Source organism: Xiphias gladius, chromosome 23 (genome assembly GCF_016859285.1).
Source record: "Xiphias gladius isolate SHS-SW01 ecotype Sanya breed wild chromosome 23, ASM1685928v1, whole genome shotgun sequence".
In the NCBI taxonomy this organism is placed as follows: Eukaryota; Metazoa; Chordata; class Actinopteri; order Istiophoriformes; family Xiphiidae; genus Xiphias; species Xiphias gladius.
The window spans coordinates 116316-129103 of NC_053422.1; the positions used below are offsets into that span (position 1 = coordinate 116316).

Here is a 12788-nt window from a genome sequence, read left to right on the forward strand (position 1 = left end):
ATTCATCTGATGGATTTATTCTCTTTGATTTGATGTTGATTAGTGTTAACCACTCGATGGACGGACGGACGAATAGATAGATAGATAGTTAGATACATAATTAGAAAGATTTTGAAACTGACTTGATATTGACTAATGAAACGATTTGTATTTACGCTTTGGTGACAAAGTCCTGGTTTGTTACATAGGTCCCTGTTTGATTTACAGGTCCTGGCTTGTTACAGAGGTTCACATTCAGGGAAAATCCCTCGTTGCAACTAATTTCATAAGTGATTCATAATTTTTTGAGCAAAATGCCAAATATTGAAAAGTTCCAACTTCTAAAATCTGTTTTTCTGTTTTCTATCAACAACTGAATCTTTGGCTTTTCGACAAAATAAACACCTGGAGACGTCATTAAGAGCTCTGAAAAACTGACATTTTTATTATTTTATGTTTTATTGGCTAAATGTTTGAATGAGAAAATAATCACCAAATTACTTCATAATGAATAGTGGGTAAACTGGCTGTAACTATACAAAGATGATTATCTAGGTTGGTAGAGTTACACAAGTAAAATACAGTACTGTACAGTCATTACTGTACTTTATGTCACGTATGGACATGTACATAATCCGTAAAGTACATGTACTGTACGTTTATACACATCTCCTTTTTCTGTTCTTTTATACCAAATTGTTTGTGATTAGTTACGGGGTGAAATTCAGTCAATTTCAGTTTCAATTATACTTACGTCTGTTTGAGTCAACGCCATCTAGTGGCTGGAATGGATGAGCCCTTGGGAGATATGGGGAGGTGATGCTACCTGGAGGTTGGGGCCGGAGCAGGAAGAGGCAGTCCTTGACCTCACATCCTCATGTCCAGGCTGCTGCAGACACTGCTCCTGCTTTGTTTCAGAAAATCCTTGGTTTATCTTTGCAATCCTTATTTTCAGTTAAGTTTTGAACTCCTGAGCGTTGTATTCATTGATCATTTTTTAATAAATAGCGTTTTTTCTTTTGGACATCATTCCGTGGACCTTGAATTGTTCTGGATGTGGAGAGTCATACATTTTGCTCAGCAACCACAGTGGCTATCAGTACGACAAGAAATAAATAACCACTGCATAAATTGAGTCTGCGTGTTAAAGGTAATGATGAGAATTTAATGACATTTAATGACATTTAGTGAAACTAAATGACACTTTAATGACATTAATTACATTTAGTGACATTCAATGAAAGTAAATGACACTTTAATTACATTTAATGACATTTAGTGACACTTAAATGACAGTTAATGGCATTTAGTGACACTAATTACATTTAGTGACACTTAAATGACATTTAGTGACACTTAAATGAGACTTAAATGACATTTATGGACACTTTAATAACATTTAATGACATTTAGTGAAACTAAATGACACTTTAATAACATTTAATGAAATTTAATGCACTTTTATGACATTTTAAGGACATTTTGTGACATTTTAATGACATTTAATGACATTTAATGATGCTTTGACATTTAAAGCTGAGGCAGTAAAGACACTGAACTGAAAGCATCACACAAATCAATCTTCATCTTTATCATCATCATCATCATCATCGGTACCATGTGACACACAGGAAAGAGACAGAAACAGAAGCTGAGCGTCCTGAAGGACTATCAGACACCATCAGGACATGTTCAGGTCACTTCAGAGATAATATTGATCGATCAGTCAGGTTATAGATTGTATAATGCTGTTTATATCTGATTATTACACGCTGAGTAATTCAGAAGCTGTTTAATACACTTAAAAGGAGCAGTCCGTCACTTCAGGAAACCTTCTGCTGGACAAACACAAACATAAAGAAGAGGAGACATGTCAGTAGCTGTTTCTTGACCAAAAAGTGAAGGCTTGGACTCACAGTTGGTCAACCTGCCAGAGTTTTTAAGACATGTTGGCACAATGTTGGTCTGGTGACAGCCAAGGGTAAATCCTAACATCTACATACATAATGGTCTGTGTTATTGTGCTGACCTCAGTGATGTTATTGGGCTGGAGCAGCTGATATAATATTAGATTTACTTCGGAGATGACTTGATTTTACTGATGTTTATTGTTATGATTGACAAAATTGAATTAATGGTAAACTAAATACTATGTACATTATATTTCCTGGTTTAAGATGTTATAATAACACTTCACATACTGCCTCAGCAGCTGTTTAACCTGCTGAAGAGAGAAAACTATGGGCTCAAATTAGGGTCAAAAAGATTTTTGACTTATAAAGTGATGTTCAAATAATAATTCCAAAGGTTGTAGTTGAAAATCAATATTTGTAAACCTGTAAAATAAATCTGCTTGAGAAATTCAAGTTTATACATGTGTAGAAAATATTTGTATTTCTTAAAAAAAAAGACAATAGGATCTATGAACAAATGATATCAGTGGTGAGGTTACACAAAGACACAGTAAAAAAAAGTACTTTTGTGAACATCTGTGTACAGATACAAAGCACAAAACTGCGACCCAGGTGGGTTTACTGATGCGTTAGAAAATAATGGTAAACATTTAATGTGCTGTGTATGTATGCAAACACACCTGGGTCACCCAAGAGCCTGCGCCGTCATCCATCGTGAAAATTTACTACATCTTTCACCACCTGTGGCGGAGATCAAGGCAATGGAACCACCTGTCCTCTGATTGGACTCTGCTTGTGATTGGATTGTCATTGGCCAGTCAGAGTCAGGTGTAAAGACAGGGCCAAATTCTTCACACACATTGTGGGAACTTTGAGTGTTTTAGGTTTTCCACAGTTTTCTGATTTGTATCTGTACACAGATGTTCACAAAAGCACTTCTTTTTTCACAGCATCTTGCAGATGCAGATTAATTTTACAGGTTTAAAGACGTTGATTTATAGCTACAAACTTTGGAATTATTTGTGACCATCACTTTAAAATCTCAGAATCTTTTTGGTCCTAATTTGAGCCCAGAGAAAAATGTGAAGTTTGTTGTCCACAACCTGAACCCACTGAAAGAGATTAGTTGATTAATTGACAGAAAATTAATTTTCAACTATTTTGATAGCTGATTAATCAGTGAAGTACATTTTGAAGCCAAAATGTCAGATATTTAATGTTGTCAGTTTCTCCAGTGTCAGATTTTCAGTTTTCCTCTGTTTTCTGTTTCAGCAACTGAAGATCTTTGGGTCTTGGACAAAACACATCTGAAGACGTCATTGAGATTCAGAAAACTGTAACAGACTGGAGCTCTTTTAATGACCTCATCTCGCTGTGTCCTCTTCTTCTGTGAGGGTTTAATGGCAGCAACTGGAGAATCAGCTCAACCAGCTGTTGATCAGCTCATATTCACACAGCAGCGGTGGAGGAAGACAAGACTTCACATCATGTTTTACTTCGGAGCATTTACTGTTAAAACTTGTGTTAAATGTGAATGGAAACTGGACTACCAAGCATCTTACACTGGGCTACAAGGAGTTAAAACAAAATGACTTTTTATTTTTAAGTGACTCAGCTCTTTTCTCATTGGCTGTCAGACCTGTGGGCCCCAGATGTGACGTCTGCAGATGTGTTGACTCAACTGTCGACTTAACACCGCTCACTAGCTGGTTACATAACAAGATAAAAATGAGACAGACTTGAAGTTGAAGTTGTTCTTTTGATAGAGCTATGCTAACAGTTTCCCCCCTGCTTCCAGTCTTTGTGCTAAGCTAGGCTAACCACATCTTGTAACTGTCTCTGATGTAGCCAAAATTCATCATTTCATCTGAATCTGGAGAAGGAAACAAGAGGGTTCAATAAATGTTTACTGTTCCTTTAAATTTGTAAATTTAATAAGGGTCAAATTATCCAGGACAGTTCCCAGAGGAACTCCATGTCACTGAACAGAGAACAGGAGGTTTACTGAAATGTTGGACTGTTCCTTTAAATCTAATGTCTCTTTGTTCTACAGAGAAACATGTTTTTTTTGCTACAGGGGAGTTAACACTGTTAAAGTTCACATGATTGTTTCCTCCAGAAGATCAGGATCAGGGTCCAGGTCCAGGTCCTCTTATGGGTCCGGTTCCAGTCTGATCGGTCAGTATTTACAGGAGTTCTGATCCAGGTCCGGGTCTTCAGATAGACTCCAGATTCTGACTGTCCACAAGTTTCAGTTAGTGATGTAATAATCAGTCAGCCAATCAGGAGGTCCACAGTTTTGACTGACTGAAAGCAGAACAGGGAACACTGAATGGAACTTTTTCTGGATTCAGGTTCTTTGGGTCTGTTTTGGTTCTGGCCCAGCTACTGTCAGGTCTGTTTAGGTTTATGTGAGGCAGACTCAGGTATAGATCTTTGGACCCATTTTCGAGGAACGCAAGAACGCTTTCAAAACATCAGGAACCGTCTCAGCAACCTGTATAAGATTTAAAAAGTTTTTTGAAAATGCAAGAACCTCTTAAAGACCTCAAAAAATGTTCCCAGAACCTTTTAGGAGCTCAGAAAACCTTTTTTTTTTTTAGGAGCCTTTTTCATGAGCAACAGAACCCTTTTAAGACTTCAAGAACCTTTCAATTAACCTTTTGTAGGCACTCAGGAACTTTTATAAGAAAGTTTTTAGGAACTTGGAATTTTTTCAAGATCTCAAAATCCTCTTTAAATACCTCATAAACGTTTCCAGAATCTTTTTGGGCACTTGGGAAAATTTCCACAAACCCAAACCCCTTCTAAGGAATTCAAGAACCTTTTCAGGAAACTCTACAAATACTTTCCACAATCGCAAGAACATTTTCAAGGGCTAAGAAACTTTTCCAGGGAGCATTTTAGGGAATCAGGAACTTTTTTCCAGAACCCAAGAACCCTCTTAGGCACTCAGAAACATTTCAAGGAACTTTTCAGGATCTGAAGAACGTTTCCAGGAACATATTAGCCACTCAGAAAGTTTTCCAAGAACCCTGAGCCCTTTTAGGATCCAATTAACGTTTCAGAGGACCTTTTTAGGAGCTTGGGAACTCTTCCAGGATAGCATCTGGGAAATCAGAAAGGTATTGAGGAACTCACACACTTAATCAGGAACCAAAGAAAGTTTTGGAAATTTTCCAGGATCTTTAAGGAACTTATATAGTTCCTTGAAGCTCCCAGGAACCTCTTCAAGAATCCAGGAAATTTTGGAGGGACCTTTTAGTAACCCAAGAACCATTTTAACGGAAGACAGGGACCTTGTTCAGAACTCAGGAACTATTCCAGGAGACGTAAGAAGCCCAAGAACTTTTCCAGTGACTCAGGAACCTTTTTGAGAAACCAAGACCTTTTCAAGAACCATTTAAGAAATACAGGAAGTTTTCCAAGGACCCAAGTACTTCTTTAGATGCTTAGGAACCTTTTGAGAAAACCTTTCAGGAACTCAGGAATCCAGAACACCAGGGACCCTTTTCCAGGAACATGAGAGCGCTTTTAAGGGACTACACAACTTTTCCAGGAACCCAGGAACTTTTTTAGGAACTCAACAACAACACCTCCAGTTCTACCAGTGGAACCTTCTCTGGGTGATTTTTGAAAACATCTTTTTAACGAATTGTCCTGATTACCAGCTCCGGTTCATCCAGTTTTACTTCTTCTGGGGAAAATAAAAACATGAGTGTCAAGCTAACGTGTCTAAACTGAGACCAGGATCCAGACCAGGATCCAGACTTCAGAGTCCATGTTTGGTCTGAAGAAAGTCTGATGGAATAAATGCTCAAAAGTCCATCGAGGTTGTCGATATCAGACTCATCCCAAAAGGAAACACTTCCTCCCTCCTTCCCCTCAGCTGGTGGAGAGTGGTAGTGGTGGTGGGGGGTTGTAACCATGACGACAGGCCTCAGGACTTGTTGTCGTCATAGAGGTCCAGCGAGGCCTGGATATCCGGCAGCTCCATCTCACAGACAACAGTGCGAGGAGACATTGAGTTCCTGTTGAAGAAGTGACCGCCACCTGAAGAGAGAGGACAAAAACACATTAATTTATCATGAAAATAAATACAACTTAAGATGAATTATTTACTAAAACCAGCTCCACACAGTCAGGGTCCATATCAGTAGTTTTAGGGTTTTTTTCATGTTTACTAGTTATAGGAGGGTTAGTACTGATTTGCAGAGCTGAAACAATTAGTCAAATAATCAATCAGTCGATTGACAGAAAAATAATCAGCAACTATTTTGATAATCGATTTATTTTTTATATAATATTTCAAGCAAAAATAAATAAATATTCTGTAGTTCCAGCTTTTAAATTGTGAAGATTTGTGTCGTGTGAGTGATATCCAATCTGGGCATCAGGACCCCTCCTATTCATGAGATGCATTAAGGGAAAAGTTAAGAAAAATAAACAAAGTTCTTCTACATAAATTTGAATTCTTGTCACCAATCTTTTATTTTTTGTGAACAACTTCATAGTTTTACATCTTTAAAGGTTTAAAAGTTTCACTTGTAAAAACAGAGCACAAATGGGATTCACATGGACCACAGGTAAAGCTGTGGTGGCGAATGAAACTTCATCTTCATTCTGTACAAATCTGAAGGAGGCGGACACAGTGATCACAACATAACAATATGCATCATATTAGTCATATAAAAATACATTGACAAAAATAAATTTCTAGAAAAACATTCTTAGAAAAATAACAGCAATATTTTACTTTTGAAAAGTTGTCAAATCCCATTCGGATCTTTTCTAAACCCTCCGTAATGTTAACAGTTTCTTCAAATTGTTAAACCTTTTAATATTTGATTTAATCTGAATGTTTTAAAATAAAGAGATTTATTTATTTAGGCAGAGGATTGTGAGGTGACTGGTTCAAAATAATTCAGCTTTCCACAGAAACATTACCAATGAAAATTGTCTTATGACAGTGTTAAGTTGCTCTGTGACAGTGCAACTACAGCCTTGACCTCGTTCTGATTTATGGCATCGAAATTGAACATTAAATAGTCTTTCCACAGAATCCTCTTTTGTCGGACCATTATTTAATAACTTTTGAATTCCTATTACTGAACTACACAACATTAGGCAAAAATGTCTTTACCAGATTTCTATCTGATAGTACTGTAGCTAAATTTTAGGCACTGATTCCATCAGCACTTAATTCACTGCCATGTTTCAATATAACAGAGGACTCCTATGATAACTTTAGTCCCCCCAAAATTGACCATCTTGTTGATAGTGCTACAGGCTCAATGAGAATGACATTTGACTCTACTGGCCCTCTAAGAAAGAAGATAATCAAACAAAGGAGGTTATCTCCATGGTTTAACTCCCAAACCCACATATTAAAGCAATCTACGCGGAAACTTGAAAGGATATGGCGGTCTACTAAACTGGAAGAATACCGCTTAGCCTGGCATGATAGTCTTAAAACATATAGCGAGGGCCTCTGTAATGCCAGAGCAGCCTATTACTCATCTTTAATAGAGGAAAATAAAATCAACCCTAGGTTTCTTTTCAGCGCTCTAGCCAGGCTGACAGAGTCATAGCTCTATGGATCCATGTATTCCTATAGCTCTCAGTAGTGACGACTTCATTAGCTTCTTTAATGATAAAATTCTAACTACTAGAGACTAAATTCACCACTTCCTGCCCTCAACCGATTTATCTTACCTTATCTCCCATCGACCTTCACCAACTAACTTCAACAATGACTTCATCTAAACCATCAACCTGTCTCTTAGACCCCATCGCAACTGGGCTGCTTAAGGAAGTTTTACCCTTAGTTGGCTCTTCTTTACTAGATATAATCAATTAATATTAATTGACAATGTACCGCAGTCCTTTAAAACAGCTGTAATTAAACCTCTTCTTAAAAAACCGACCTTTGATCCAGATGTTTTAGCCAACTATAAACACATATCTAACCTTCCCTTTCTCTCGAAGATCCTTGAAAAACCGTCGCCAACCAGTTGTGTGACTTTCTACATAATAATAGTTTATCTGAAGATTCAAAGCTGGTTTTAACTCCTATTTATCAGATCGATTTCAGTTTGTGCATGTTAACGATAAATCCTCCATATACGCAAAAGTTAGTCACGGAGTCCCACAAGGTTCTGTGCTTGGACCAGTTCTGTTTACCTTATATATGCTTCCTTTAGGCAATATTATTAGGAAACGCTCCATTCCAGATGATACCCAAGTGTAATTGTAATTCCTTATTATCAGGCTGTCCTACCAAGTCTCTAAATACTCTCCGGCTGATCCAGAACGCTGCAGCACCAGTACTGACAGGTACCAGGAAAAGAGATCACATTTCTCCTGTGTCAGTTTCTTTACATTGGCTCCCTGTAAAATCCAGAATAGAATTTAAAATCCTCCTCCTCACCTACAAAGCCCTTAATGGTCAGGAACCATCGTATCTTAAAGAGCTCATAGTTCCTATTACCCCAGTAGAACACTGCGCTCCCCGAACGCAGGCTCGCTCTTGGTTCTTACAGTCTCCAAAAGTAGACTGGGAGGCAGAGCCCTCAGTTATCAGGCTCCTCCACTGTGGAACCATCTTCAGGTTTGGATCCAGGAGGCAGACACCCTCTCCAGGTTTAAGAGCTGGCTTAAAACCTTCCTTTTGATAAAGCTTACAGTCAGGACTGCCTCAGGCTTGTCTTGAACCATCCCCGAGTTGTGGTGCTATAGGCCTAAACTGCCGGAGGAATTCCCATGATGCACTGAGCTCCTCTCTCCTCCTCTTCCTCTCCATCTGTGCGCATTCATATCCCATCAATGCTCGGTACTAACTCAAGTTCTTCTCTCTCCCATAGTTTTGCGCTTTCTCGTCTCTCTCCTCTCTCCTTCTGTCTCTTTCTGCAGGCATTTCTGCCTCTGATGATGCAGAGTCTGGATCTGTGACTGTACTACTGCTCCATGATCCTGCTCAACGCCCATTGCTTCAATTATTAGGATTATTATTATAATTATTATTACACATCTTTATGTATCTTTCCTCCTACTCTCTCTCTTTCTCTCCCCCTCCCTGATTTGACCTGACTTGACATGTAAAGTCGTCTTTTAACTGTTTAAAGTTAGAGTAAATTGCTGATGTCTGTGTCAGGACTGTGTTGAAGGTCTTGATGTTATTGTGTAGAGTCGTGCTGCATTCTTACTGGTTACAGCGATGGTGATGTCAGCAGGTGTTCTTGGCGTGGTCTCAGGGTGGAGGGGAGTGAGCGGCTCCAGGCTGATGGACGGCTGGTTGCTGTCGCCCAGCGGTGCTCTCTGGCTGCCAGATGCCTGACTGACACCGAGACGCTCCACATCCAACACCACGCTGTCCACACAGGGAAGACTGGTCTAAGGACAGAGGATAGTCATTAACAGTTGTTATACAGAAACACCAGGAGCCTCAATTATAACCGCTGTTTTTGTACAAAACAGGGATTGAAACATGTGTACACCACTTCCCAAGGAAACATTGAGATTTATAAAAACAAACTTGATGGGAGAATGTGTGCACGTGTACAAGAACATTTTGTGGACACAAGTGGTGAACTGAAGCCAGATTGTATGATGATACTTCTCAAAGGTTGAAGTTCACTTCATATCAAACCAACAATCAAACATCATATCCCCAATGTGATAAACGTTAAACTGTAGCAGTGTTATATACCCACATCTGAACCATTTACATCTGTGACTCATTATTAGACTATAATTAAACTACTGAGCGCTTGTTGTGGCTCATTTGCACATTCCCAAACCCTCAGTGGTCATTGGAGAGGGTAGGGCCACCAAAATTTTGTTGGGATCCTATGCACAGTTTTATAAATGAGGCCTCTGGTCTGTTCCTGTTGTTTACATCAGCGGTGACTCACCATGATGCCGAGAGCTTTGAGTATGTTGAGTTTACACATTGGACAGGTGCAGTGTTCGTTCAGCCACGGGTCCACACACACTTTATGGAAGACATGTCTGCACAGACACAGAGACATGTTTCATCTAAGGAGATTTTAATCACCAAACCATCACTACTACATCTTAAAACATAAATATGTCTGAAACTAGTGACCTCAGGGAGTCTGAGTTGGATCATTCTGTGTGATACCGGTCTGACTGGTGATTCTGGTGTTATCATTACATTTATATACACTTATGATAAAGTCCAGTAAATTATTACAGTCTGAGAACCCGGTGGAAACAGTCTCTGTTGGTGTTTTCAGACTCACTTGCAGGGCAGAATTCGAACCACATCGTTCAGCTGGTACGCCTCAATACACACCGCACAGTGGTTAAAGTCTGGATCAGTTTCCTACAACACACACACAACAACATAGTATAGACACAGAGGGAAGAGGTCATGCTAACATGACAGCTGAACATCAACAACTTTACTCTCCAAACACGTTGTCTCATTGTGCTGGTTTTGAGTCTCTGTGAGGTGGCGTTAAGTCTCTGTAGTGGTCTTGTGTCTCTTGCTGGTGGTTTTGAGTCTCTTTGTGGTAGTTTTGCATCTCTTAATGGCATGTTTGTGCCTCTTTGTGGTGGTTTTGTCTCTGTGTTGTGATTTTGTCTCTGATTGGGGGTTTTCTGTCTCTGAGTCTCTGTGTGCAGGCTTTGTGTCTCTTTGCGGTGGTTTTGATTCTCTTAGTGGTGGCTTTGTCCCTTGGTGCTGCTTTTGTCCCTTTGTGGTGGCTTTGTCTCTGTGTGGTGGTTTTGAGTCTCTGTGTGGTGGTTTTGAGTCTCTGTGTGGTGGTTTTGAGTCTTTGTGTCCTGGTTTGGTCTGGTTGGAGTCAGTGTCTTTTGCAGGTTTGAACATATGAATGATTGTGTATCTTGTTAAAATTCCTCTCAGCTGTTTTCCTGCAGCAACTCATCAGATTTATTTTCCTCTCTGTCCTGTTTATATCCCCTCTCCATCTTCCCGTGACCTTTGACCTTTGTTTCACATTGGATGTCCATCACTGTCTCACCTGCAGCCTGAAGGTCAACAACATAAACAGCTGAATCCTCTGGGTCCCACTGCCCGCCAGGTATTAGCGCTGCAGTGCACTAGTGTTACACTGACAACAAAACTAAAAGGCTTAACAAGGACTATTCAGAAATCAAAGACTGATTTAATGTTGATGGCCTGAGTGATCCTTCTCAAGTTTCTGTCAGCAGCTGATTGATGATCTCAGAGCTGATTAACTTCTGCTAAACTGAAGAAACAACACCTGAGCAGCTGGCAACATCTGTCAAAACCAGGAGACACCAATGAGGACACGTGTGGACATAAAGACATCTCAGTTGCAGCAACAGAAACCACACAGGGTCTCAGTGTCAGTGTTTACCTTGTCTCCTTTCTTCACTGTCCTCGTCGTCAACTTCCCGATGGCTTTCTTCGCTGCATCACCAAGACGACGCTGAGAGACACAGAGAACAGAGTGTTATGCGTCAATGTATTTGTTCCTCTCTCCTCATGTCTTGTAATAAAGTCTGATCCAGGACATTTTCCACAACTCTTCAATACATCTTTCTCAAAAACACTTAGATTTACAACCACCTCACATCTCTTCACCACATAGACTCCTGTTTCACCAATTTGACAATTTACATTCATGTTTTTCAAATATGTACTTCTGTAAGAGCCAAAGCGAGGAGGGAAATCTTCAGATCATTTAAGGTCTTATTTTAAAACAAACTCTCAGATTCACTTTGATGGTCAGATCATTTTCATCTTCACAAACATCAGACAACAGAGCAAATATCATAAAGGCTTTAACATGGTTTTTATAATCCTTTTTTTCTCATGTCATACCATTTTATCCGTGTGTATAAACATGTTGTGTATTCTGTTTAGATAAAGGTAATCAATAAGCCCACTGGAGCTCCGTTCCATGCTCATTCATGTTCACTGTTGTTGGTGTCTGTGATTTGAACCTGTGAAAATAAACTCAGACTCAGACTGAACACACACATGTGCTATCAGAGAGTAACGTGATTCAGATCAATGTGCTCCTGTTACAGCTTCAGGTTTACTGTGAAGGACGGAGACAAACACAAAGAAAGGACAGGGATGAAGGTGAAGACCGAGGACACGCTCCAGGACATAGAGTCCTTCAGTCTAATTGTCATTTGTAAACTTGGAGGAACAGGTTAGCCTATCTTAGCACAGGGGGACACTGCAAGCCTCTGTTAGCCTTGTTTTAAGGGTTAGGACAGTGGAAGGTCGTTCACTCACAATGACGTGTCTGATGTTGTAGCAGACCGTTAAAGAAAAGTAGTTGTTCACAGTGTAAAACATCCTGACTACAGTATTCAGAGTACTACCACTGCAGTCTGTATGAGACGCTCCAGGTGACTACAGGGCTCCGTTGATGATGGTCTGTGATGGAGCTGTGTGTGATTTCATTTACACGTGGACAGAACAGACTAATCAAGTGTTGAGGACAAAGTTTCTCTTCACTCTGGATTTAAATCTTTCTTTAAACAACATCCTAGATGTTAGTGACCATCACACTGGTTTATGTTCCACCACCAGTCTCAATTATTTTCAATTTGTCTCAACAGGGCTGTTTTGTCTCTAAATGCTACAATACCAGGATCCTCAGCTGCTGTTGCCATGGAGAAGACGTCAGTCAAGTGTGAATCGGAGCCACAGTGAACTCAAAACACATCACCATGGTTACTGAATTCACCCACAGTTGACCCAAAATTTAACAGTGAACTGGTTTCAGCCAAAGATTATAAAATCAGTTTTCTCAGCAATTTACTCTTGAGCTTTCACCTGCTCTGTGATTGGCTGTTTGTCAGTGAAATGCCCCCTGGGAGCCGTAGTTGACTTCTCTCCTTCAGTTTAAATGTCAACAGCTTCTTTAG

General features: G+C 39.6%; 1 protein-coding gene across 3 annotated transcripts in view; it reads right to left on the minus strand.

Annotated features, from left to right (window-relative positions):
- Window positions 1-1418: 1418 nt before the first annotated feature.
- rnf130 (ring finger protein 130) overlaps window positions 1419-12788 on the minus strand; it is a 31736-nt gene continuing 20366 nt past the window's right edge. For all 3 annotated transcript variants that reach the window (XM_040119757.1, XM_040119756.1, XM_040119755.1), the window contains 5 exons: window positions 11261-11332; window positions 10157-10239; window positions 9806-9902; window positions 9098-9284; window positions 1419-5945 (listed from right to left, as the gene is read on the minus strand). In XM_040119757.1, coding sequence (XP_039975691.1) covers window positions 5833-5945; window positions 9098-9284; window positions 9806-9902; window positions 10157-10239; window positions 11261-11332 — 552 coding nt within the window. In that variant the 3' untranslated portion in view covers window positions 1419-5832. The remainder of the gene's footprint in view (window positions 5946-9097; window positions 9285-9805; window positions 9903-10156; window positions 10240-11260; window positions 11333-12788) is intronic.